The following is a 27,881-nucleotide window of genomic DNA, read 5'->3' on the forward strand; positions in this document are numbered from 1 at the left end:
TCATTCATGTTCTTAGCAGCATTATTCTTATAGCCAAAAGGTGGAAGCAACCCAAGTGTTCGTCAACAAATGAAAGAATAAACAAAATGTGGTGTATATGTGATAGTGAAATATTATTCAGTCTTAAAAAGGAAAGAAATCCTGATACATACTATGATATACATGAACCCTGAAGATACGTTAAATAAAATAAGCCAATCACAAAAACAAAAGGTCTGTACAATTACACTTATATGAAGTACATAGAGTGATCACATTCATAGAAACGGAAAGTAGAATGATGGCTGCCATGGGCTGGGGGAGGGGGCAATGGAGAGATATTGTCTAAGGCAGCAGTCCCCCAGCTTTTTGGCCCCAGAGACCAGTTTCACGGAAGACAGTTTTTCACTGGAACAGGATTGGGGATGATGGTTTGGGGATGATTCAAACACATTACATTTATGGCATACTTTATTTCTATTATCATTGCACTAACTCCACCTCATATCATAAGGCATTAGAGTCTGGAGTTTGGGGACCCCTGGGCTAAGAGGTACAGAGTTTCAATTTTGCAAAATGAAGAGTTCTGGAGATGGGTTGCACCACAATGTGAAAACTACTGAACACTCCTGATGTGCACTTAGAAATGGTAAGATGGTAAATTTGATGTTGTGTGTATTTTACCACACTTCAACTTTTAAAACTTTCCTTAAAATTAAATTGAGGTTGGGGAAATCAAAAGAATATGCATGCTGTGTGCTAAATCGCTTCAGTCGTGTCCAACTCTTTGCAACCCTGTGGACTGTAGCCTACTGTCTCCTCTGTGACAATTCCAATGGCTCCTCTGTCCATGGGCATTCTCCAGGCAAGAATACTGAAATGGGCTGCCATGCCCTCCTCCAGGGGATCTTCCCAACCCAGGGATCGAACCGGTGTCTTCTACATCTCCTGCATTGACAGGAGGGTTCTTTACGCCTAGTGCCACCTGGGAAGCCCCAAAGATGATGGTATGATGAATACGTAGTGGCTGCACAGAAAGTGAAGGTAGACAGACACAGGATGAGGCTGCTGTAAAAGTGCAGGGGAGTAGCTGCCAAGAAACAGTCCCCAAGGTGTCAGAGGGAGGGCTCAGCCCTAGGCTGCCTTCCCACATGCTTGCCCAGCCATGAGAACAAGCCTCCGCTCCTCAAGGGCCTGGTATGTCTGAACCCTGGGTCATGCACACTGGCCCTGCCGACCCCAGAGCAACAGCAAAACATCAACACAGCCCCTACCTGTGAACCATCACCCTGCCTGGAGAGCCAGGCAGCATGTGACTGTGACCCAGTCTCAGACGAGAGACCACGTGCCGTGGCTCCTTAATTCTCTTGGGATTGCGCTCTAACCAATCACGTGACCAGAGAGAGGCCCTTCCGCCCAGACAGCTTCCAAAGAAAAAGAGGAAAATTTTAAAAAAAGAAAAGAAAACCATTCCAAACAATAAGCCATGCCAGACCCCATGTCACCTCTGCACCTAACAGAGGGCTGCCTACCTGAGGGCAGGTATACGCAGGAACTTCACTCTAAGGCCACTGCAAGTCTGGGCGGTGAGTCGGTCTAATAAATGGGACCTTGATATGAATAAGTCTGCTGCACAGATGAAAACTGTCAGCGAATTCTCTTTGTTCCTAAATTTCACTTGCCTGTTGCAAAAATGTGGAGCAAGCTTGCTGCACATCCCATTTCTAAGTCCTCACTTTCCTGTTTTCCATCTTTTCTTACTGTCCTCACTTTCATTCAGCCCATTCACCACATGGCTGCCGAAGAAAGCTTTCTAGAGTACAAACTTCCCATTTTCCCCTCCTTAATGCTGCCTCAAAGATTCCCCACCGGGCACGGGATCAGATCCAAGCTCTTCATGACTTGGCTCTGCTCCCTGTGTTTGCCTGCAATTCCCATCTCAACCCGGAACTCTCCCTTTGCTCCAGGATCACCTCTGACCAAAGTTTTCTCAGCCTCGAACACTCTCCCATCTTCATCAATGCCCAGTCATCCAGTCTAAGATCACTCATCCAAGCATTTAGCCTAACGGCAGCCTGTAGAACCAAGCTGGGTCAGGTTCCTCCAACTGCCCCCCTACTTTCTAACACCTATCACGCCTGAGCATTTATCCAAAGACTTGAACACAAGGTGGAAAAAATTATCTTTCCAATCAACAAAAGTTCTGATTATTTTGAACAAACAAGAATCAGTTAAGCAATTTTGATTCTGTCAAATGCTTTCAGTTGAGATGGTAAAAGAGCTAGAAAAAGAAATTTTTTTAAAGAACCACATGATTATTCTGAGACCAAAACCCCAGCAGCTGGAGTCAGTCAACAGGGCCCCCAGGGACGCATCCTTGGCAACCCTGCAGCTGCCCTTAGTCGTGTCTCCCATGGCATGGTATTCTGTTCTTCCGATGGGCCAGTGAGTCTCCCTCGTGTTTTCAAATGAATCCCACCTTTTGCTTAAGTAATCTAGAAACTGTTGTGTTTGTTTGTTTGTAATCAAAAGAGTCTTCATGGACACAGGGAGCTTCTAATTTAAGTCCACTTCAGCTACTGAGTCTAAGGAGGAGAGAGAACTGGGAAATAAGAAAGAAACAAGCTCTCCTCCCAAGAATATTCCAGTTCTTGAGAAGTTACATAATATCCTGTGATATCATTCTATGAGCCTCAATGTCCCCACCAGGAACATGCTAAATGATTTACAATTTTCCAGTGGTAAATTCTGACAGCCTAGGAATTTTTGAGAGTCCAGAATGAGCCAATACAAATGTTTGTTTAAAGTCCCTTGTACTGATCACTCTACCAGGAGCCTGAAACACTGGCATAGCTTAGTGCCAACTCCAGGATCCTGCCAGAAACATAGAGCAGTGAAGGAGCCCAGACACGCTCCTTTGTTTATTTGTAAACCAGAATGTCTGGGCTTTCTGGAGGCATGCCTCTGCCACTTGACACATGAAATAAGACACAAATCGAACAGCAAAGACTTTGAAGAATAGCATCGAACTTTAGTGGAGGTTTTTGAAGGAACTCAGAGTTTATTTTTTTGGCTCCAAAATCACTGCAGATGGTGACTGCAACCATGAAATTAAAAGACGCTCGCTCCTTGGAAGAAAAGCTATGACCAACCTAGACAGCATATTAAAAAGCAGAGACATTACTTTACCAACAAAGGTCCGTCTAGTCAAGTTCTTTTCCAGTAGTCATTTATGGATGTGGGAGTTGGACTATAAAGACAGCTGAGGACTGAAGAATTGATGCTTTTGAACTGTGGTGTTGGAGAAGACTCTTGAGAGTCCCTTGGATTGCAAGGAGATCCAACCAGTCCATCCTAAAGGAAATCAGCCCTGAATATTCATTGGAAGGACTGAGGATGAGGCTGAAGTTCCAATACTTTGGCCACCTGATGCAAACAGCTGACTCATTGGAAAAGACCCTGATGCTGGGAAAGATTGAGGGCAGGAGGAGAAGGAGACAACAGAGGATGAGATGGTTGGATGGCATCACCGACTCAATGGACATGAGCTTGGGTAAACTCTGGGAGTTGGTGATGGACAGGGAGGCCTGGCATGCTGCAGTCCATGGGGTCACAAACAACTGGACATGACTGAGTGATTGAACTGAACTGAACTGAAGAGGGCTGTGCCTCCCATAAAACACACAGTGCAATTTCTTTAAAAATCTTTTTTTAACGTATTTCTCTTTCCCCAAATGTGATAGCACAGTATGACTACTGCTCCTCTTTCTGTCCACACAGCACCTTCACTAGCAAGTGCCCCCCAGTCTCTTCCCTTCTATGTGATGGCCTCCATCATCCACCCATTCCAGGGGCCCCTCCAAAACCCAACTTGTTGCTCTGATGTTCTTGCAAGATGAAGCTTCCTAAAATTTTGGCAGAGGGATTGCAGCTTCATTCAATAAATATCCATATAACTGGGGGGAAGGGTCCCTCAGAGAATATTCAAGGTGCATTTCACATTCAGATTCTGGCTCTAGCCCATACAATCCAGCTCTGAAGTTTAATGATGAAAAAAATTAATTCATTTTAAAACCTTGGTCCAGTCTGCAGTTTAAAGTGACCTCATGTGACCCAGGCTGCACGTGACCCCAGCTTGGCTGCTGGCATTGAGGCCTTGGCTCAAGAGGGCAGCTGCCTCACACAGAGGTCCACCGAGGCCAGGGTTGGGGGAGGCCGCCCCAAATCCCAGAGGCACTGGACTGTCTGGGGGGCCTTCAGTGGCGACCAGGGAGTAGGTGCTATTGATCCCCTCTGGACACAGATCTAAGGACACTGCTGACAGGGTGACCTCAGCCTGGCTTGTGTCTGACTGATGGGGGGGTGCGGGGGGTGGGGGGAGGGCTTAGCAGCTGTGAAGGAATCGCTGGAAAACAGCCTCATGGGCAGCAAATCAGCTTCCTCAGGAGGATTCAAGTTAAATCATCCCATAAAGCCCTTGATCTGAGGAAGACACAGGGCTCATGAAATTGAGTGATCAGGGTTACTCTCTGGAGAGGCAACTGAGTTCTTTCAAACCAAATTGACAGACTTGGTGTAAAATGACCTACAGCTCTGTTTGGGGGCAGCGGGGTACCGGGGTGGGGTTGATACTGACAAGCCAGCATCATCTCATGCCTCTTAACCAGCCTCTCCCCTCTGTGCCCTCTCCTCTCTGCTCCATACTTTGAGACAAAATAAAAATGATCATGTCACTGCTCTGATTAAGCCCTTAAGCCACTTCTCATGTGCAGCCTTTGCCTTGTCAGTGGATGGGGCCACGAGAGGAAGGACACGTGGAAAGGAGAGCACCTGGCGAGGGGAAGCTTGCACAGACCCATCCTGAAGTGCTAGGCAGAGCATGAGCAAGCCCTAAAGGAGACAGAGGAACATTCAGGGTCAAAGAGAGTAGGGTCAAAGACACAAGGGTGGTTTCCAGAAGGTGGGAGGGACCAAGCTGTCCAGAGCAGCTGAGAGACCCAGCAAGGCAGGGACTCAGAGTGTGCAGTGGAGCGATTCTGGCAAGGCCAGTGCCAGAAGAGTAGGACCCAGACTGTGCGGGTTTTGCAAAAAGGAAGGGACTTCTGAAACTGCAGGCGATTCTTTAGAAGCTTGGTGGAGAAGAGGAAAAGTAAGATGACAAAAGAAGGCAGAAGATGAAAAAGACTGGGGCATTTTTATAAACTGAATTATAACAAACCAGCAAGACAGAGACGGGACATCAGTGACAGAAAGGGGGTGACAGATGGGTGGAAGCCCTGAAAGGCTGGCACTGATGGATGAGCAAGTGTTATTCCCACTGCTGGGCACAGTGTCAGGCACCCAGCAGATGACTGATAAGTACTGAATGAATGAATGATGAACAAGTAAACAAATGAACAGACAGAGGTGAAGAGAATGATTTTGAGAAAGACTTTCATGGACTGGAAAGAAGGCAGAATGGGTGCAGATATAAATAAATTGCTATGGATTATAGCTAGCATTGCAGAAAATATTTCACTTTTTAAAAAACTTTTCATTTTGTACTGGGGTATGACCGATTAGCTAACAATGTTGTGATAGTTTCAGGCAAAGAGTGAAGGGACTGAGCCATACATATACATAAATCCATTCTCCTCCAACTCTCCTCCTATCCAGGTTGCCCCATAACATTAAGCAGAGTTCCCTGGGCTGTACAGTAGGACCTTGTTGGTTATCTATCTTAAACATAGCAGTGTATACATGTTCATCTCAATGCCACATAACATTGAGCAGAGTTCCCTGTGGGATACAGTAGGTCCTTGTTGGTCACCCATTTTAAACATAGCAGTCTGTAAATGTCCATCCCAAATTCCCTAACTTATCTATTTTTCCCATCCTTCCCCCCAGCAGTCATAAGTAAAAAATTTCACTTTGATTGAACATTTACCTCAGTAGCTATTTGGAGAGAGAGTGTGCTGAGAGGTCAAGGCACTTGTCACACAGGGACCCCAAGTGAGGACCCTCCTCCCTGAATTTTTCCAGGCAGGTCCCTTGGCTGCCATGAATGAGGCCAAACAACCCAGAAGATATGTGGTTGAATATGTGGTTGTCATATGGGTTGAATCATATGACATGTGAAAGTTGGTGATAGAGTCATGAAGACATAGTTTATAATCCTGTTTAAAACTTTTGCTCATTTGACCTTGGGAAAATCTAACCTCTCTGTACCTGAGTTTGTTATTTGTTACTTTAGAGCAGTTACTTGTTACTTTAGAACAGTGCTAAACGTTATCCTTCAGTCATGGGATTTTGTAAGAACAAGTATAATGTGTCTAGCACTGCACCTGTCACCGAAGTGCTCAAAAACTGAAGAGGATGCTGCTGTTGTTTGCGTTGATGTTGTTGTTTTGCAGCCAAGAAGCAAGCCCTCCCATGTCTAAATATTTTATTTAGCAGAAACCTGAAAACCCTTTATAAGTGGCTGCCTTGATTAAGCTTGCACAGTGTCCTATCAGCAAACTGACAAGCCAGCCAGCGACTTAGAGAAACCACCACCAGGGCACAAAGTAGTCCAATGCCTGACACACAGTCCAGAGAACTGAAGGGTCCCAAGCCCAGGCTTCAGAGTGCAGGCAGACAAGTTGGTGAAACAGACAGTCAGGCAAATGAAACAACCAGAGAAGGTGGTCAGTCAGTGGATGTGGGGCTGCTAACTGAGCAGCGCATCCCATCCTTTCAGACAGCTCCGTCCATACGGGGATTCGGGTCCTACGAATCCAAGATAGGGCAGCCAGGAACAGACTGCTAGAGGGGGCCTGAACCAAAGTCCCAGGGGATTTGCTGAAGTCAGATGAGGACAGGGTTTGGCGAATAAACTGGAGAGCAGGAGCAAAACAGAGAGGAATCACAGTCGAGAGTCAGGGCAGAGGCAGGAGAAGAGATGATTAGAAGAAAAGCAGGGGAAGCCAGATGATGGCAGAAAACCATGATCTCTCAGGGTCTCAATTTGGCCCTGGTTAGTGTTTATGCGATCATAAAGGTCTGGGCGGTACCAGAGGTCACTTACTGCTCATAGAAACCACATACTTTGCATCTCAGCTCAATTCAACTCTTCTCCTGCTAATTCATTTTCATTTTTTTTAAATTAATATTAATTTTCTGGCATTTGTTCTGAATGTACAAGTTTAAGTCATTTGGGGCAGCAGTCAGGGCATGAATGGATATGATGCAGGTGCTTTAACGCTGTCATGTTAGATGAGTATATCTTTGTAAACTACATTAAGACTTTCTAATAGGGACTTCCCTGGTGGTCCAGTGGTTAAGACATCATTCTCTTAGTGCAGAGGGTGAGGGTTCAATCCCTGGTTGGAGAGCTAAGATCCCGCAAGCCTTGAAGACAAAAAACCAAAACATAAAACAGAAACAATAGGGTAACAAATTCAACAAAGACTTTTAAAATGGTCCATATATAAAAAAAAAAAACCCTCCTAAAATGAGTCAAGGTACAAATAATTTTAAAATATTTACTTTTGAAGTATATAGCTCTGCATACTTACCAATGCATTTCACGTGGCCACCTCTTCCTCAAGTAATTTATCCTTACCTTCTTGTTTCTCTCATCTCTATTCCAGAGTCCTGATTGAAGTTCTCTCATCTCTATTCCAGAGTCCTGATTGAAGTGGTAGCTGGGGTTGGACCATGTTTGGGGAACTAATCTCTTTTAATTCTCTGTAAGTGACCCCAGTTTTTTTTCTGGAATAAGGTAGAGTATTAGTAACCAAACAAATAAATGCAGCCTGTTTCTAGAGTAACAATAGATACTACTGAGCACCTGATATTCACTGAGGACTGTGCCCAAGGACTCTTCATATTTTATTTCATGTAACCCTCATGATAGCTAAATTGGGTGGTTTCCCCACTTTACTGATGGGGAAACTGAAGATGGAAGAAGCTATACAGATCACTCAGCTAGTTAGAGATCTGAATCCAAGTGTACCAGACACCTGAATCCTGGCATTTTTTCTTCTAAAATGCACACACATATAAAAATGTGTGCACAGGTGTACACAAACACCCTACAGAACACCAAATAAGTGGGAAGGGCTAGAATGTGCCACTGAATTCAACCTATCATCCTGATTTCTCCAGAAATGTCCCCAAGGTCAAAGTCTCCCTACCGGAACTCAAGCATGGCTTTCCATGGCTTTGTGGTCCATCTCAAGGTCATCTCCAACTCAGATCCACCAATTCACTGAATTGTGTCTCTCTTTGAGAATTCAAAGGCACAAGCAATGAACGTCTATAGAGCCCTCACACACACTTCATGCCTCAGAAAAAGGTGGAGGTCATAATCCAAAACTTCTCTGGCTTCAGCTTCGTGGAAGTTAGGTGCCAGGTTGCCACTGGGATGCCCTGAGAAAATGAAGTTATCTACCAACTTCCCTGATAATGCTTGTCTTCTCAAAGTTGTCTACAGGCTTACAGAGATGGACTATGACCTCACTATGACCCTGAAAGCTTGGAGGAGCATAACAGAGAGCAAAGTCCGCTTTCATTCCTGTGGATAGAGCAGAAGGGTCTGGAGCAGAGCTCTGAAGAGCCTGTGTTCCCCTCGCACCTAGAATTCACTGTTCAGGATTCTGCCAGGGCAGGAGGGCTAAAGGCACTCGGATCTTCATGTGTGCATGTGCACATGCTCAGTCATGTCCAACTCTTTGCAGCCCCATGGACTGTATCCCACCAGGCTTCTCTGTCCAGGGATTCTCCAGGCAAGAATGCTAGAGTGGGTTGCCATTCCCTTCTCCAGGGAATCTTCCTGATCCGGAGATGGAACCCATGTCTCTTGTGTCTCCTGCACTGGCAGGCAGATTCTTTACCACTAGTGCCACCTGGGAAGCCCTGCATCTTCATGAGGCCTCTCTAAAATCCAAAGTGCTCTTAGAAGGAATGGAGATGAGAGTACATGGAAATTTATCCCCCGCCCCCCCAAACTTCTAATCCTAGCTTCTAGCTTTGACTAATCCGCCACGAGAAAGGGATAAGTGACAGAGATGGGCAATGTAAGGGGTGAGAAGGTAAGAAAGAGTTGGAGAAGACAGGCTGTGCCCAGAGCCAGCCCTACCCTCCACCCTCCTTTGCATCCACACGTGCGGGAGAGGCTATGAATCTGTGACACCCTGTGTACTTGCCATGAGGGTCTTGACTCAGATGTACACTTGTTGGCCCCAAAGCAGTCATTCATTCACAGAATCATTTAAATGTTTTCATTCACTCATTAGACAAATATCCACTGAAGGCCTGTTATCTGCTTTTAAAAACCCAGTATAATGGAGAGACACTTATATACACATTTTATATTACCATGGATAGATGATGGATAGATGAATGGATGGATGGATGGATGGAAGGAGAGATAAGAGGGAAAAGATGAGAAATTAACTAGGAACATTAAGTTTAGTTGTTTTATTTTTAAAGGAAGAGGAGAAGGAATTCTTGAGTTGATTCATGAAGGATGAACAGGAATGTGCAGGAAAGAAAGCTTTTGAGAGAGACAGAGCAGTGTAAGCAAAATCATGAAAAGCTGAAAAACCAGTTGTGCGTGTGTATGTGTGATTACGAACAATACCACTTTCAGTCTAGCTGGTTAGTGAAGTCTAAGGGGCCGAGAAGAGGAGACGGAGCAGAAGTGGCGGAGCTGGGCCAGTTCACAGAGGTTATGTGAGCTGAGCTGTGGAGTCAGAACTTCACCCTTAGACAGTGAGCACAACCGAGGGACTGGGAGCAACAGTGACATGATCAGAAAGAGAAGCTAGGTTGAGTTAGGGCAGTCAAAGAAAACTCACTGGAGAAGAGAGATCGCTTGCCTGTGTCTCACTGGTTAACAGAGGAAAGATCAGCAATTATTCAAATAATCTGAGTAACTGGCCACATCACCATTTTCCTCAATACAAAGAAACTTTTTTCTTAACTCTTCATTGCGGGTGTAGATAAGCAAAGGTCTTGTCATTTTTCACTATGATATTGATCAAAATTCTGACCTCTACATCTACAGGTAATAAGTACTCATACCCTTTAGAAAAGGAAGGAAAAAGTCAGTAAGCAACAGTCGGAAGGTTCATAGAGCTTGCATAGGACACATAGCAAACAAACAAATGAGCCATGATTGGGGCTCAGGTCTGACCCCAAGTGCAAAGCCCTGTCTGATGGAACACCTAGCCTCAGCTGTGACGCTACGTAAAATGTTCACCCTATTTTCACTTTCCAATTTCTTCTGCTTAGTGTAATCTCTCCTCTTTCATACTTCTATATTCCCCACAGCTCACAACGACTTTCCCCTCCAAGAGGCCCTTTATATTTGGGGTCAAAGTATACAATCCCTCTATATTACTCAGATGTTGTTTCATGTCTGTTGTTCACACCCACACAATGAAATTCTAGAGTCTTCTTAGGAGTCTAGGGACGTGTTAGGAAACAATTCATGCTCACAAGATGAGAAGGAACACAAGAGACCCATGAATTGCCTTCATTCTAAACAACTTTTTCAAGGATATTTGTAGAACAAACAGCCTCAGACAATGGAAAGAGTGTCTCCAGGTGGTGCCTGGAAACAAAAGGTAAGTTTGCTAACTGTGCAGTATAATAAAGTTAATGCTACCCTCTGGGGCAAAGGGTGGACATACTTACTTCCCAATATAAGACATTTGAGATCCCTCAGCTCTAGTGTCTTCTTCAGGCCCACTTTGGAAACGGGCTTGGAAACAGGTGTCAATGCTGACACTCTGGTGACTGTTATTGCTGTGATTAATGAACTGCCCATTGTCTCTGGGCCCAGAATCCTGTGTTCTCCACCAGCATCTGTGAATCTATGGCAGATAGACTCATGACCATGCAAGCAGGGTAAAATCTCAGATTCTACACAGTCTTCTACAGGACTGTTTCTAATGATCTTCCAGTCTTCTCCCCCTCAAATTAAGAAAGTCCTCATCACAGAGCAGGGTCTCCATGAAAACAGCCATGACAAGAAAAGGAGCAACCCATTTTCAACATTCAGATTTGGAAGTCACACTTTCACTAAAGGTTAAAAACTCAGCCTTTTGAGATAGTCAAAATCTCACCAATCAGATTTCTGAATAACCATGAACTGTGTGACTTAAATTAGTATTGAGTCAGTATATTGTGGGGCTTCCCTGGTGGCTCAGATGGTAAAGAATCTGCCTGCAATGCAAGAGACTCAGCTTTGATCCCTGGGTGGGGAAGATTCTCTGGAGAAAGGAATGGCTACCCACTCCAGTATTCTTGCCTGGAGAATCCCATGAAAAGAATAACCTGGGGGGCATGAGGTTGCAAAAGAATCGAACATGACTGAGTGACTAACACTTGATTTTCAATATATTGTAACGGTTGAGAACATGAATTCTGAGGTCAAACCAATTGCCTTGGTTCAAATTCTAGCTTCCTTATTAGCAGCTGGGTGACTAGGGGCAGGTTTCATAACCGCTCTGTTCTTTAGTTTTCTTAATGGTAAAATGAGGGTAAAGGCAGTAACTTACTTCATGGGGTTGTTGTAAGGATTAAATGAGTGTATTTGTATAAAGCATTCAAACCAATGCCAAGGACACATGTAATATTATTACTGTACAGCTGCCACTTCAAATGCAACCGCACATCCCAAAGGCACCAAAATTACTTTTAAAACTCCAGCTTTATTAGATCTGCTGATTGCAGATGATTTCCTGAGATGGACTGAAGCATTTAACCATCATAAATGAAGGAGACTTGTCCCAGGACAAAACTGTGCGGCTCCCTTGTAAAAGTCTCGTACTCAGTGAAGGATGGAAACCTCTGCCAAAATTTTTATGGGCCATGGTGATGACTGTCATCACTCAAATACTGTTCATGAGGCAGTTGTTTTGGGCCCATGTTGTTTTTAGAATCCCTCATTGTTTGACAAGGCAACACTGAGCTCACAAAACTCAGCAAGTCCGTAGCTGCTCAAGGAGGTTCCTGTGGATCAGGGATCTCCTGACTCAGAACGCATATGATCATCAGGGGAAGACAAAAAGGTCAGTATCAGCAATCAGTCAGGGGTGAAAGAGGTTGCTCTTGACCTCAGAGCACTAAGGCCATTTAACATCATTCTGAGGAGCCAACACAAATTTATCAGGCAAAGGATGAGGTAAAAAGCAAGAAGATGGTAAGTCTGAATCACCTGGCTTACTGTCCACATTATTCAGAGTTACTAAATACATGTCAAGGCTTCAGTTCGTCTTATTTAGAAAGCTTAGCCAAGAGTGCAATACTGGCTAATGGAAAGAAGAGGAAAATAATGTTTATTGAGCCCCCACTATGCATCTTTGGGCTTCCCTTGTGGCTTAAAGAATCCACCTGCAAAGGGAAAGACGTGGGTTTGATCCCTGCATTGGGAAGATCCCCTGGAAAAGGGAAAGGCTACCCACTCTAGTATTCTTGCCTGGAGAATTCCATGGACTGTATAGTCCTTGGGGTCGCAAAGAGTTGGGCATGATTAAGCGACTTTCACTTTTCACTTTCTTTTCATGCATCTTTAATGTGCATTATCTGAACCTTGTGAAATGGGCTGGATTAGCCCCTGTTGACTAGCTGAGAAAACACGTCTTCAGAAAGGTTCAAAACTTGACCACAATCAGAGAAGTAAGTGATGAAGACAGACCCTCAATAAGGTCCATACTCCAAGGCTTGTGCTCTCTTAATTTTTTTTTTTTTTTGGCTGTGTCACATGGCATGTGGGATCTTAGTTCCCCAACCAGGGATCCACACTTGTGCTCCCAGCAGTGGAAGCTCGGAGTCTTAACCACAGGACCACCAGGGAAGTCCCTCCAAGGCTTGTACTCTGTTCCTGCTTTCCCTCAGGCGCCTCAGCTCAGTTGCCCATTCCATTATACCATGAGCTGCCTGGAAGCAGGATCTGTGTCCTTTTCACATGTGTATCAGAAAATATAGACATATGTATTAAATATATATATATTAAGATAGAGCCCTTAATAAATGTACATTGAGCAAATGAAATTGTAAATCAGGCAAAATCATAATAAGTAATCTGGATCCTTGAAAGCAATCACACAGAAAAAGCACTCGAGTGAGTGAGTGAGTACTCAGTCACGTCCAACACTTTTGTGACCCTATGGACTGTAGCCCACCAGGCTCCTCTGTCCATGGAATTTTCCAGACAATAATACTAGAGTGGGTTGTCATTCCCTTCTCCAGGGAACTTCCCAACCCAGGGATCAAAACTGTGTCTCTGCATCTCCTGCATTGGCAGCTGGCTTCTTTACCACTGAGCTACCTGAAAAACCCTCAGAGCTCTAGGGTCCTCTTATAACAACCTAAGAAGCTACTACAAGTAACTACCCAACTCCACAAAGTCCCTTAACCACCAAGAGCAGCTGGGACTGCTGGTTATAACTGCTAGTTATACTGGAGATCCCAAGAATATGCAAGGGGAAGGGTGGTCCCTTCAAAACCCTACTACCCATCATGCGTTTTCTTAGGTTTGACCCTGGGCTCCCACTGTTAGCTGATAACTCTTGCTATGAAGCCTGGAGTGAAGTCTAATTGGTCCTACATCAATCAGCTGAGTTCATGGATTCTAACAGCCAGAAATGTGATTTCTCCCTGCAGAACTTTCAGGGGGTTGGGCTGATCCCTAGCTGGCTGGGGTTTGGGGTTTTCCTAAGAGGCCAGCTGGGGGTAGATTCACATTTTAAATGGTTTGAAATGAAGAGACAAATATACAGAGGGTATGAGGGCAAATTATGTGAGGAACAGAGAAATCATTTGCCAAGATCCACATTATTTTGCCAACAAAGTTCTGTCTAGTCAAGGCTATGGTTTTTCCAGTAGTCACGTATGGATGTGAGAGTTGGACTACAAAGAAAGCTGAACACCAAAGAATTGATGCTTTTGAACTGTGGTGTTGGAGAAAACTCTTGAGAGTCTCTTGTACTGCAAGGAGATTCAACCTGTCCATCCTAAAGGACATCAGTCTTGAATGTTCAGTGGAAGGACTGATGTTGAAGCTGAAACTCCAATACTTTGGCCACCTGATGCGAAGAACTGACTAATTGGAAAAGACCCTGATGCTGGGAAAGATTGAAGGCGAGAAGAGAAGGGGACGACAGAGGATGAGGTGGTTGGATGGTGTCACCAACTCCATGGACATGAGTTTGAGTAAGCTGGGAGTTGGTGATGGACAGGGAGGCCTGGCGTGCTGCAGTCCATGGGGTTGTAAAGAGTCAGATATGACTGAGCGACTGGACTGAACTGAACTGATAGGAAGATGATAAACAAAAGCCAAACCTGAGAGCCAGGAGCCAGATCACACCCAGATCCATTGGAAGCTGAAAGGGACCAGTGAAGAGGGCCTGAGTCTATTGCTGTGAACAAGAGGGTCTGGGTCAAAGGCTGTGAACTTGTAGCTCACTTTCATGAGCTAGGCAGCTGGCTTGGCCAGGAGACAAAAGGTATAGAAACTGTGAACCACTCTTGCCCCCATCCTAACAGAGCCAACCGCCTTGAGAACCTGAAAAGCATTCAGTGTCCTGGTCTTTGCAGATCCCACCCCCCAGCATGGCAGTGAAACATATCTGAGATGGTTCTGAAAGCTTCCTTCTTGGTGGGAAATGGCAGGGATGAAGATGAAGACTATAAGTGAGCTGACCTTCCATGACCCATCTTCTCTATGTCACCAAGGACTCTACACTACGACTCTTCCCTTGCTTCTTGAATTTGCTGGGATTGATTCAGAGAAGAATGGGCCAAGGGTCTGATCTGGTCCTTGTACTTAATTCAGTCCACAATCAGAACTGCACGTCCTAGAATCATTACCATCCATGGAGAGAATCCCATGCAGCAATAACTCTGCTGACAGAATTTGTGAATCCATTAGTAGCTCTTCAGAAACAATGAGGCTGTTTCTTGCCAGTACTCAGGGATGGAAGTATGTGCTGTGCATGCTGACAAACATCTTTTACAGTTTATAAATACCACAGCACGTGCTCCCTACTCCAGTGGGAATAGATTCGGTTTGCCTGCTGCAGACAAGGCGCAATTTCATCAGATAATTGCTACTGGAAAAAGAGCTCTCTGCGTGCTTCATACATCTGGGCTTACAGCACCATGGAACCTCACAACAAAATGTATACTCAGATTGGTAGCTTGCAGGATTCATTTGAAAAGAAAGCTGTGTTCAAATAAAGCTGTGCAAAGCTTCAGGAGCCATGTTCATTGATTTTTTTTAATGAGGCAGTAAAGTCCATCATAGATAGACACATGTGTAGTTTCTTCTCTGTCTTACTTATAAAAAGGTCTCATGATAGCTTCTTACTATGCAGTGTTTGTGGAACATGTGTGAAGCATTTTACATCCTTACAACTATGATCTTGTTCCCTTTTCATACATTAAGACACTGAGGCAAAAAAAAATAAAAAATAAAAAGACACTGAGGCTTAAGAGAGGTGAAGTGGCTTTTCAAGTCCATGTAGAAAGAAATCAGCAGATGTGGATGTAAACAAAAGGTATTCTGACTCCAGGTCTAGTGCTCTTTTCCACCTTCAAATTCGTTACATCTCAGTGACATTTTCTGTTTTCCAAAAGCCCTTACTATCCACTTAAAAGTTGACCCAACATTAAATGTGATTCCTCTGTTTTAGATTTATATTTCTTAATTTTATTTTAACTCCAGTGTCTTTTCACACAATATTACTTCAAATATAAACAAATTTTCTACTGACACCTGTTCTTACAGTATAAATTGTGTTTGATTTCATTAATGTACTACATCAGACGGAAAATACCAGGTCCTGCCTGGGTACCACTTGAGATAAATCAAAAGATGTCTTGCACTAAAATAACATGGAAGACCATTTACAGAGTGTATCCTATATGCCAGGCACTACACCAGACAGTTTATATTGACCAGCTAATTTAATCTTTATACTATCTCTCTGAGAAGACTGGTATCAACCCCATGCATAGATGAAAAGACGTGACTCCAGAGAGGTTAAAGAGCTTGTCTATGATTACAGACCAGGCTAGGATTAGAGCGCAAGCTTATCAGATGCCAAAACTCATGTTCTTACCCAATGTTCCTTTCTCGCAACCGATAAGATTATTTATACTAGCATATGATTGAAATGAAGGCTTCTTGGACTTCTCTTGTGGCTCAGTGTATAACAAAGTCCCCCTGCCAAGGCAGGGGATGTCGGTTCAATCCCCGATCCGGGAAGATTAACCATGCCGTGGAGCAAATAAGCCTCTGCACCATAATAGCTGAGTCTGTGCCCCACAGCCCACCAGCTGCAACTACTGAAGTCCTTGTGCCCAGAGTCTGCTCCACAAGAAGAAAAGCCACCACAATGAGAAGCCCACGCACCGCAAGGAAGAATAGCCTCTGCTGGCCACAACTTGAGGTAGTCTGAGCAAAGAATCAAAGACCCAGTGCAGCCATAAATAAATAAATAAAACAAAAGCTTCTTAGTAACAGTGTAACTTTGGTATAGTAGGCTGAAATGGGCCCTGGAAGATATCCAGGGCCTCATTCCTGGCAGCTGGAACTGTTACTTTACAGGGAAAGGTACTTCCAGCTTTGGTTAAACTGGAGATTTTGACGTGGGGAGATTACCCTGAATTATCTGAGTGGAATCTAACCGCAATCACAAAGTGAAAGTCGCTTACCTGTGTCTGACTATTTGTGACCCCACGGATTCCATGGAATTCTCCAGGCCAGAATACCTGAGTGGGTAGCCTTTCCCTTCTCCAGGGGATCTTCCCAAACCAAGGATCAAACCCAGGTCTCCCGCATTGCAGGCAGATTCTTTACCAGCTGAGCTACAGGGGAAGTTATATACTCACAAGCGTCCTTATAAAAGGGAGGCAGAGAGAAGTGTGACACAGAAGAGGTGGCAATGTGATCACACTGGCAGAGACCAGAGTGGTGCACCCACATGCTGAGGGATACAGGCAGCCATCAGAGGCTGGAAGATGCATAGAATTGATCCCCACTTTCTCAAGCCTCCAGAAGGAAGCAGCTCTGCCAGCACCTCAATTTTAGCCTTTTTAGACTCAGTTCAAATTTCTGGCTTCCAGAACTGGAACAGAATCCATTTCTATTGTTTTAAGTCACCCAGTTGGTGATGATTTGTCACAGCAGCCTCAGGAAATGATCACTCTTGAGAAATTCATTTAAGCTCTCTACTAAAATACCTTCCCTCATTTGACTGTTGTTCAAATTGAGTAACACCTAATAAATATTTTATCTTCTACTCTTACCTTCTTGGACAAAAACTGAGTTAAGTTTTCAAAACTGGCATTCTTTAGAGAACTCAAGATGAGTTTAGAGATTTTTAAGGAGACGAGAACTCAGGATGGAAACTGAATAGCTCAGACACAGACATTCCTTATTTAAGGGACACTGTAGTTGGTTCCTCCTTTAGGGAGAGTGAAACAAGGATGAAAGAACTTGAAACTGCTGTTGGCAAGTGTTGAAAGTGTTAGTTGCTCACTCTTTTGCGACCCCGTGGACTGTAGCCTGCCAGGCTCCTCTGTCCATGGGATTTCCCAGGCAACAATACTAGAGTGGGTAGCCATGCCCCTCTCCAGAGGATTTTCCTAACCCAGGGATCAAGCTCAGGTCTCCTCCATTACTGGCAGATTCTTTACCATCCGAGGCGCCATGCTGGCAACATTGAGCTATAAGCTGTAACATTAAATGTAAGCTGTAAGGTGTGTTCGCTGAGCCTCTGGAGATTTTTAAATCTGGAGGAAATAGTTGTGTGTCTTGGATAATTTGCAGGTCTAAGCAGAAATCACTTCAATTACTTCTTGAGGCTCCTTGCTTTCCTGTGACTCTTTTAGCCATGATTTGTAGAAATTCTTACCTGAACTAGGTGTTCAAAGATGCCAGGTAACTGGAAAGTAATGGCTGTGCAATATCTTCTAAGACTGTATCATTTAGAGTACTGAGAAGTTATTTTTAAGTTTTCTAATGGCACTGCAATTGTGTTTAGAAAAAGTTTAGTCTTTTAAATATATGGATTTTAAATATATTTTTAAATATATTCTTTTAAATATATGGATTCAATGACACGACTGGCAGTTACTTCAAATAACATGGGGAGGAGAGGAAGTGAGTTGAGGAAGAGAAAATGTTTCGATAATAGAAGCTGAATAGTAGGCTCATAATGCAGGAGACCCGGGTTCGATTCCTGGATCAGGAAGATCCCCTGGAGAAGGAAATGGCAACCCACTCTAGCATACTTGCCTGGAGAATACCATGGGCAGGCTACAGTCCATGGGGTCACAAGAGTCGGACACAACTTAGCGACTACACTACTACTATAGCTACATGATGGGCTTCCCAGGTGACCGGGGCATGCACTCAGTCATGTCCGACTCTTTGCACCCTATGGACTGTAGCCCACCAGGCTTCTCTGTCCACGGGATGCTCCAGACAAGAATACTGGAGTATTCATGCCCTCCTCCAGGGGATCTTCCTGATCCAGGGATCGAACCCCTGTCTCCTGCATTGGCAGGCAGGTTCTTTATCACTAACACTCCCTGGGAAGCCCCTCCTGATGCCTACTTCTTCCTTAAACTAAACATACAGATGGGAGCAGCCACAGGGTTTGCCTAAGAACTTGAGAAATTCCTTTTTACTACCACAAGGCAAACCTTTAACCTTAAATTTAACCATATTGAGGCTGCTATTATTCTAGGTCAAAATAATAGCATGAATCATCCCTTTCTGGACTTTAGAAAACCTTCTTCAATAACATCAATCAATCTCTATAAAATAGAACAGGGGTCTCAGACTATGGAAGTCCCAAGGCAATGGCCCATCTTAATCTTCTAGACGGGAACAATACCAAGTGCCCCCAAAACTCTTAGTTAAATATCAGACCAACACAGGAGGATGAGCTCAGGCACATACAAAAGCAACTGTGACCAAATATTGTTGGCAACAGCAAACAAACCAAAAAGAGGACAAGCAAGCAAAGACACAAAGTCAACCTATATGGGCATCGCTAAACCCCCACAGTAAAAGAAGGGGGATCATTACAACTAAAGGCAGAAGATCCTTTAACTAAAAAGGGGTGGTCAGCAGGGATGGGGAAAGAAGCCCTGAAGGCAGAGATTATCCCTGTCTGTGACTGGGACCTGTCCTCAATCAGTGAAGTTTTTATCCCTAAGACTGAACTGAACTCACCACGATCTGAGACCAATGATCCCTAACAGAGGATGTCACCTTCTCCAGGAAGCCTTCCTTCTCTCTCTCTCTCTCTCTCTCTCTCTCTCACACACACACACCTGCAAGTCAATGGATTTATCCATCTCTCATCAGCCTTTTAAAGACTCCCTAAGGCCAATAACTGTGTCTCATTCTTGCATTCTCAGTGCCTGCCCTGAGGACACACCCCAGTAAGCACTCAGGTCATGCTGAGTGGTGACACAAGAAACTAAAACTATTTCCAAAGGAGAAGGACTGGCAGGGAGGAAACCGTGCTTGGCGGGATAGGTCCTTGGACGCTCCAAGGACATTCCAAAGCAACATAGGAAATGCTGCTGAGAACGATACAACACATCCAAGGAAATGGAAGAAGTGGCCGCAGAGTAGGGACAGGAGTTTGAAAGAACAAGAAGACAAAATTCCACGAGGTGGTCTGATCCCACTAGAACGAATGAACCCCAGTGGCTGGGATTGATCAACTCAGGGACAGGCAGTCTGAAAGAACTAGAAGACCAAATTCTGCTAGGTTGTCTGGTCCCACTGGAACGAATGAACCCCAGTGGCTGGGACTGATCAAGCCATGCCGGTTAGGGCAGGTTGCCTGGCTTCCTCCTGTGCCCTCAGCACCCACTCCACCTCCAGAGTCCCTATGCAGTGGGCATTCAGCCACTGACTCAGCTCCTCCCTCAAGAAGGAACCCCCTTCTCACCACGTGGGGATGACCAACAGGTGACCCGTGTGCATCACGGGAAAGCGGGGAGAGGCATAAACACAAGAAGTCTGCAGCTCTGTCGCTACAGCCTTAACGACGCGGCACAAATTTCACCTTAAGCGCACGGCAGGGACTGAGGTGAGGCTCTGGGAGAGAGAGTTCCAGCTGGCAAAGCTCACTGCTCACTCCACAAGCCATCATGTGCTCTGGCCAGCCACCCCGAGGAATCAACGCATGCTACCAGTGGAGATGGCTGGATAGCGTCACCGATTCAATGGACATGAACTTGGGCGAATTCTGGGAGATGGTAGGGGGCAGGGAGACTTGGCAAGCTGCAGTCCATGGGGTCGCAGAGTCAGACATGACCAAGCGACTGAACAACAGGCAGAAACACAAGTCCTTTACAGCTTGTAAGAACTCAAGAGTAAAAGGATCCAGAAAGCTCTTCTTAAGGACCCACTAAAGAGGAGAGTGAAAAAGTTGGCTTAAAGCTTAACATTCAGAAAACTAAGATCATGGCATCTGGTCCCATCACCTCATGGGAAATAGATGGGGAGACAGTGGAAACAGTGTCAGACTTCACTTTGGGGGGCTCCAAAATCACTGTGGATGGTGACTGCAGCCATGAAATTAAAAGACACTTACTCCTTGGAAGGAAAGTGATGACCAACCTAGATAGCATATTAAAAAGCAGAGACATTACTTTGCCAACAAAGGTCCGTCTGGTCTAGGCTATGGTTTTTCCAGTGGTCATGTATGGATGTGAGAGCTGGACTGTGAAGAAAGCTGAGCGCTGAAAAATTGATGCTTTTGAACTGTGGTGTTGGAGAAGACTCTTGAGAGTCCCTTGGACTGCAAGGAGATCCAACCAGTCCATCCTAAAAGAGATCAGTCCTGGGTGTTCATTGGAAGGACTGATGCTGAAGCTGAAACTCCAGTACTTTGGCCACCTCATGTGAAGAGTTGGAAAAGACCCTGATGCTGGGGGGGATTGGGAGCAGGAGGAGAAGGGGACGACAGAGGATGAGATGGCTGGATGGCATCACCAACTCGATGGACATGAGTTTGAGTAAACTCCGGGAGTTGGTGATGGACAGGGAGGCCTGGCGTGCTGCAATTCATGGGGTCACAAAGAGTCGGACATGACTGAGCGACTGAACTGAACTGAACTGAATTGGGAGATGCTTTGGATTCTTATAGAACCATATGTTTCCCACTGCGTCCGCCACTCAGGATCAGAGAAGGACCCTCAGAGGCTGCTCCAGCTTCTAGAAAACCCTGCTCTGTCAACAACTGTGTCAGCTTTGTGAGTCGGCAGGAGGAAGGTACATATGCCAGTATTTTCCCTTTCTACTCACGTACTGGAAAAATCAACATCTGACAGAGTTTGTTGCTTTTTGCCTCTTCAGATGCACATGGCCCTGACGCATCCTTAAATCCACTCCTGAACCCAGTGCAGCAGGAGGCAGTGCAGTGCAGGGTTCAAGGGACAGGCTCCAGAATCTGGCTCCCAGGGCTCTGAGCCCAAGTCTGTTACTTGCCATGAGAACTACAGCCATTTTCCTATGACCTGTGTCCTCATTTTTTAATTGTGGTAAAAGTCACATAACAGAAAATATACTATTTTAACCACATTTAACTGTACAGTAGCACTAAACACATTCATGTGGTTGTGTAACTGTCACCATCACCCATCTCCTGAACTTTTCCTACACTGAAATTCTGTCCCTATTAAAACACTCACTCCCTAACCCCTCCCTGCTCTCCCCAATCCCCCAGACCCAACATAAATCAAACCTTGCTGCTAGGAATGTTGTAAGGAAGAAATGAGATTATACAGGTAAAGCCTTTAGATAGTAGCTTATTATTATTATTGCCATTGCTGTTTATTACCATTACTATTGCTATTACTATGACTACTGCTATTACTTGGAGAAGGAAATGGCAACCCACTCCAGTATTCTTGCCTGGAAAATCCCATGGACATAGGAGCCTCTTAGGCTGTAATCCATGGGGTCGCAAAGAGTCAGACATGACTGAACAACTTCACTTTCATTTTCCCTGCTATTACTATTACTATTTAAGCAGTCTTCAATTACTTCATTACTATTTGGGAAGTCTTAAATAAAACTGGGTTCCAAATCCTATTGCCATGCCTCAAAGTCAACATGATTATGCCAACATCAAAGGCATTTGGGGAAAAAGAAACATTTCTTCAAATGGGCAGGCCCCATGCACCCACCAGGCTCCTCTGTGCATGGAATTCTCCAGGCAAGGATACTGGAGTGAGTGAGTAGCCTTTCTTTTCTCCAAGGGATCTTCCCAACCCAGGGATCAAACCCGGGTCTTCTGCATTGCAGGTGGATTCTTTACCAACTAAGCCACCAGGGAAGTCCCAGGAGACGACACACATACATGTAAGAAGCCTCGAGATTTAAAAGTGACTATAAACCCTGTTAGTTGTAACCATCTCAAAAGTCAAGGAAACAGCAGGAGTGGTGAGTCAAAAAATTACCTTCATCAGATAACCTAGAGAGAACAAGCTTCTTTCAACAAAATGCATCTACAAACCTGAAAAGCTGGATCATAAATCCATGCAGCGCCTCCATTTAGAAGATCTCATGGAAAGAACCCAGTCTGACAGCATGAGTTAGAGTCGCCACTGGTGGTGCTTACTCACTCAGTTGGGTCTGACTCTGCAACTGCGTATGGACTGTAGCCCCCCAGGCGCCTCTGTCCATGGGGATTCTCCAGGCAAGAATACTGGAGTGGGTTGCCATGCCCTCCTCCAGGGGATCTTCCCAACCCAGGGATCAAACCCAGGTCTCCCTCACTGCAGGCAGATTCTTTACCATCTGAGCCGCCAGGGAAGCCATACATCTCCACAATTAAGATTTTAGCTACATTCACCCCACGTTGGATAGAACTGCTGTCACTGCTATGGAAATGAGTATGTATTAATATGTCTTCTTCCATTATGAAGAGTAGAAACATAAGAGGTGGACATGACTGCCTCTTAGGCTATTTTTAAATGATGGCTCATTTCACAGCTGCTGGCATAGCCATGTTCAGTGATTTAAGTCTCACTCCTCTGGCCACAGTGAGTCACATCTGTTGGTTTGCACAGCATTTCTCTTTCCTTCCAGTCACTGAATGTTATCTCTGTCTGTGAGTGTGTAAGTTTATTCTGCTCCACAATTTTCAGGTGATGAGGTTTTATTCTAGCAGTTAAAAATTAGAAAATAAATACGGGAAACAGATCTGTAGGGGCACATGTTTCATGCACATATACCAATTTGAGTATGTCCTAAACGTATACATGCATAATCAGGTTACACTTCAAAGTGTGGTTTAATCATGAACATGACCCTTCCACCTGCCAACCTCCACCAACTCTACTGAACAGAAGAACTAGCCCACTGATGATGTATAGACAAAATTCAAAAATATTCAGAAAAGGCTCTTGATGTGCTAAAAAGAGCATTTTCCCTCCCACGTCGATTGTGAATGTATTGAAATATAGTTACTTTACATAAAAACATACCACCAAGACATTCTCTGTACTGAATTAGGCAATTTATTAGGCTCCTATTGTCCATGTCTAGAACGTGAACATGGATTGACATGCATTGTCTCATTTTGTGGATCTTACATGCATGTAGCCTCCAGCTGGGCCTTTGATTCTACTTGTTAGTTAGCTCAATGTGAGTAAATGATAAACACAGAATGATACAGAAGCCGCAGCAAGAAATCCCACCCAATACCATATACCATAATATTTTTTTGCAAAATCAAAATCATATCACAACTCTCTTGTAAAAAATAAATTTCAGAGCAAGGCATTTCATTCGCCTCACTGAGAAAAATAAAGACGTTTCTATCATTTCAGAGCAATGAAATGTCCAACTATGGCTGAAGAGTACACCCTGAGAAGTAAATGATTTTAACGAACCCATTAAGGTTGATAAAGCTGTGTTAACCTAACATCGGGAAGGGACACAAGGTCCAGGCACAAAGGTCCCTGCTCACGTTGGGGGGCAATTCTCCAAGGATGCTGTGTTATAAACATCCTCGTTGTCTTCAATGCTTGAAGCGTCTGTGGAGTCAGGGTCGCTCACCACGATTCCCACCGAAGAGAGACTGGTGATGAAGGCGTGCATCCGCTGGGCATAAATGTCTCTAATGTTAAAGTAAGGGAGGTTCTGACACTTCTCTGGAGGGTCTTCACTACACTGGTCCACATCGATGTCCTTTTGCTTCTGGTAGTACTTGGAGAACTTGTTGAAGATAATGGTGATGGGAAGGGCCACCACCAAGATGCCACAGATGATGCACGTGCTGGCGATCAGCTTTCCCACCAAGGTGACCGGGTGGGTGTCTCCATAGCCCACGGTCGTCATGCTGATGGTGGCCCACCACCAACAGACGGGGATGCTGGTGAGGCTGGAGGTGTGGTCGTCTTTCTCCACGGAGTAGATAAGCACAGAAAAGATAGAGATGCCCACCGACAGGAAGAGAAGCAGCAGGCCAACCTCATGGTAGCTATGCCTCAGTGTGGCACCGAGAGACCGAAGTCCCACCGAGTGCCGGGCCAGCTTGAGAATTCGGAAAATCCTCATGAGCCTGAGGATCTGGACCACTTTGCCCATGTTCTCTATGTCCTCACTCTCTTCCTCCTTGGTGTCTACAGCCAATGTGGCATAAAAGGGAACGATGGACACGAAGTCAATTATGTTCAGAGGGTTCTTCCAGAATTTCTTTTGACAGGGAGCAGTAACCAGCCGGATGGCCAGCTCGCCCGTGAACCAGGCGATGCATGCAATCTCCACGCCTTCCAGCACGGGGTCGTCCACCTCCCCGTCCTCGTTCTGGAACTCCGACATGCTGTGGATGCACATGGCCACGATGGAGGCCAGCACCATGCTCAGGGAGGAGATGGCGATGAGCTTGGCCGACAGGCAGTAGGCTGGGTTCTCCATCCGGATCCAGATCTTCTTCCGGAGCTGGCCGAATCGCAGCTTGTCAAACTTCTCCAGCTCCTTCTCAAACAGAGACGACTCTTCGAAGGAGGAGTCGGTACTCACGTCGTTGCTCTTCTGGTCCCAGTCCTTCTCGTGGTTCTCCTCCTTGCGCTCCTGGTAGCGATTACTGCAGCAGGAATCCAGGAAGAGCTCGTTGATGCCCCAGTACTCGATCTCCTGGCAGAATGAGAACACGCACAGCTCCTCCATGACGTGCAGCTTCCCCGTGTAATAGAAGTTCAAGACGTATCTGAACAGCGAGGGGTTGCGATCAAAGTAGTACTCTTTATCAGCCACGCTATAGTCATCACACAGCTCCAGGATGGCCTCTTCTGAGTGGCAGCTGAGCAGCTTCCCAAGTCTGGTGTGAGGGAAGCGCAGGAGGGTGCTCTGGTCGACCGTCTGCTTAAAGCCCCCCACGTTCAAGTTGACAAGTTCCTCGTCTGGTCCAGGGCGATGGAAAAACTCACCAAACACCATGGTGGATCCAGGCGGTGGAGAGCTGGCTGGGAAGGGAGATGAGGGAGTTCACGCTGGCCCTGGAAGGAACACAAGACGGCATGAGCCCTGTTCCGAGCAGCCGTGCCAAGCTTATTTTTAATCTGCCCTTTCCAGGATGATGGGCTACATTAAAAGCAAAAACAGAGGGACTCTCCTGGCGGTCCAGGGGTTGGGACGCCACGCCTCCAACGCAGGGGGTGTGGATTAGATCCCTGGTTGGGGAACTGAGATCCCACATGACTCAACCAGAAAAAATAAATAAATGAAACAGAAGTCATCTTATTAAAAAAGAAAGACTACATACCATTAAAAAAAAAAGCAAAACAGAAAACAGAATAAAAAAGAATACACTATCCCCTTTTGACTAGAAGAAATTCAACATGAAATAGGTTTTGGGTTTTTTTTAAATGGGTTTATATATCCATTTTTTTTGAAAAGACTGCCATATAATTTTTATGAATTTCCAATTCCTATTTCTCTATTTTTGAAGCATTCATAATATCATGCCATACCCCAAAAGCAATGCATTTGAGATCACTTATGCAATACAAGCATCTCCAGCCTCAAGCACGAGGCTTCTTCATTTGGAAATGCTCAGTTCAGACATGGCAGGCTATTTGCTGCCTGGCTTGTAGCTCATCCCTCCTGGTCCCTAGGGCTTGGTCAAGCACCCTTAGGAACAGCTCTCTGCTCTGCACCTCATACATAAGCCACACATCACCAGGGCTCAGATCAGCTCTTACAAAAGATGTAGGTTTCCTCTTACGCTCCCATGTTTCACTCATTTTAGGGAAAGCTCTATTCCCCATATTTGGATGTGAGCAATCAAGAGGATATAATTACCTCTTTGTCCCATTAGTATCTTAAAGATACAGTTACACTTCATGGGATGGGGTTTCAGGTACATCCACGAGGGAAGAAAGTGACTTAGGGAAACCTTTTTAAGTTAATTGCAGTATCAGTTTCCTGATACAGCTATGCTCCTCTGCCATCTCCTTCCTCCCTTCACAAACAGTCTCCTACACACTCCCAATCTTTGATACTCAAGTCTATACTGGCTCAGCATATACAGGCTATTTTAGTCTTGACTCTAACCAAGATGTACCAAAACTGTTTCTCAGAGAGAAAATAATAGGTTTTGACCATCATCCAATACAATGCTGATTCCTCAGAGCTGATGATGCAAATAAAAGAAAGGTAGGAGATTGTCGTGTACTTAATTCCAACCAAGTACTAATAAATTTTTGCATATATCATGTGATTTCATCCTTTCAATACTAACAGTAGGCATAGAGAAAAATAAACATTCAGAGAAATTAAGTCCAAGATCACAAGATAAGCAAATGGTAAAGCCATGATTTAAACACAGATTGATAAACTCCAAAGCCCATGCTATGTCCACTACACACATATCCCTCCCACCCCTTTCTGGTTTTTTTCCTTATTATAATCCAATAACCCAATGTAGGTAGTATTATGGCTGAAGTGAGTCAAGCATCCTTGGGGTAACTGGGAAAACACCAATGATCTCTGTCTGGAGAAGCTTCATAGCAGAGGTTCTAGTCAAGTAAATGTTAAAGGTTTAATCTGAGCTGAGCAATGAGAGCAAAGGACATTCCCAACATTGGGCATCAAAAGGTGGGGATAAGTCAGACTGTGAGGAAAATTGTGAATCAATCTAAAGAGTCTAGACATGGGACTTCCCTGATGGTCCAATGACTAAGACTTCGCCTTCTGATGCAGGTTGTGCAGGCTGGATCCCTGGTTGAGGAGCTAAGATCCCACATGCCTTGTGGCAAGAAAAAACAAAACATAAAAGAGAAGCAATACTGTAACAAAATTCACTTACTTTAAAAATGGTCCACATCAAAAAATATATTTAAAAAAAATAAAATAAAGAGTCTGGACTTGATCCTGTAGATAAGACTGCTAAATCACCTTAATCAATAAGTAGACGTGGCTGTATTTGTGACTATAACTTAGAAAAACCCCGCTGACAGCAAGATAGAAGACTGTTGGCAGAAATAACTAGGGCTAAGGAGGTAGGGTTACAACAGAACAGGTGAGAGGATGCAAACTTAGACAGCAGTGGTGTGTACAAAGAGGAGGTGACAAATTTAAGAAGTTTATAGCTGTGAAAGGGCTCCACTCAATATGCCAGCAAATTTGGAAAACTCAGCAGTGGCCACAGAACTGGAAAAAGGTCAGTTTTCATTCCAATCCCAAAGAAAGGCAATGCCAAAGAATGTTCAAATTACCACAAACTGCACTCATTTTACATGCTAGCAAGGTAATGCTCAAAATTCTCCAAGCTAGGCTTCAGCAGTATGTGAACATAGAACTTCCAGATGTTCAAGCAGGATTAGAAAAGGCAAGAGGAATCAGAGATCAAATTGCCAACATCCACTGGATCATAGAAAAAGCAAGG

The 27,881-nt window shown here is 44.7% G+C and overlaps 1 protein-coding gene across 5 annotated transcripts in view; it reads right to left on the minus strand.

Moving 5' to 3' along the window:
* Nucleotides 1-23,485: 23,485 nt before the first annotated feature.
* Nucleotides 23,486-27,881, minus strand: part of KCNS3 (potassium voltage-gated channel modifier subfamily S member 3) — a 47,336-nt gene continuing 42,940 nt past the window's right edge. For all 5 annotated transcript variants that reach the window (XM_070451422.1, XM_070451416.1, XM_020910129.2 and 2 more), the window contains one exon: nucleotides 23,486-25,491. In XM_070451422.1, the coding sequence (XP_070307523.1) occupies nucleotides 23,957-25,432 (1,476 nt within the window). In that variant the 5' untranslated portion in view covers nucleotides 25,433-25,491 and the 3' untranslated portion in view covers nucleotides 23,486-23,956. The remainder of the gene's footprint in view (nucleotides 25,492-27,881) is intronic.

Source organism: Odocoileus virginianus, chromosome 2, assembly GCF_023699985.2.
Source record: "Odocoileus virginianus isolate 20LAN1187 ecotype Illinois chromosome 2, Ovbor_1.2, whole genome shotgun sequence".
Lineage (NCBI taxonomy): Eukaryota > Metazoa > Chordata > Mammalia > Artiodactyla > Cervidae > Odocoileus > Odocoileus virginianus.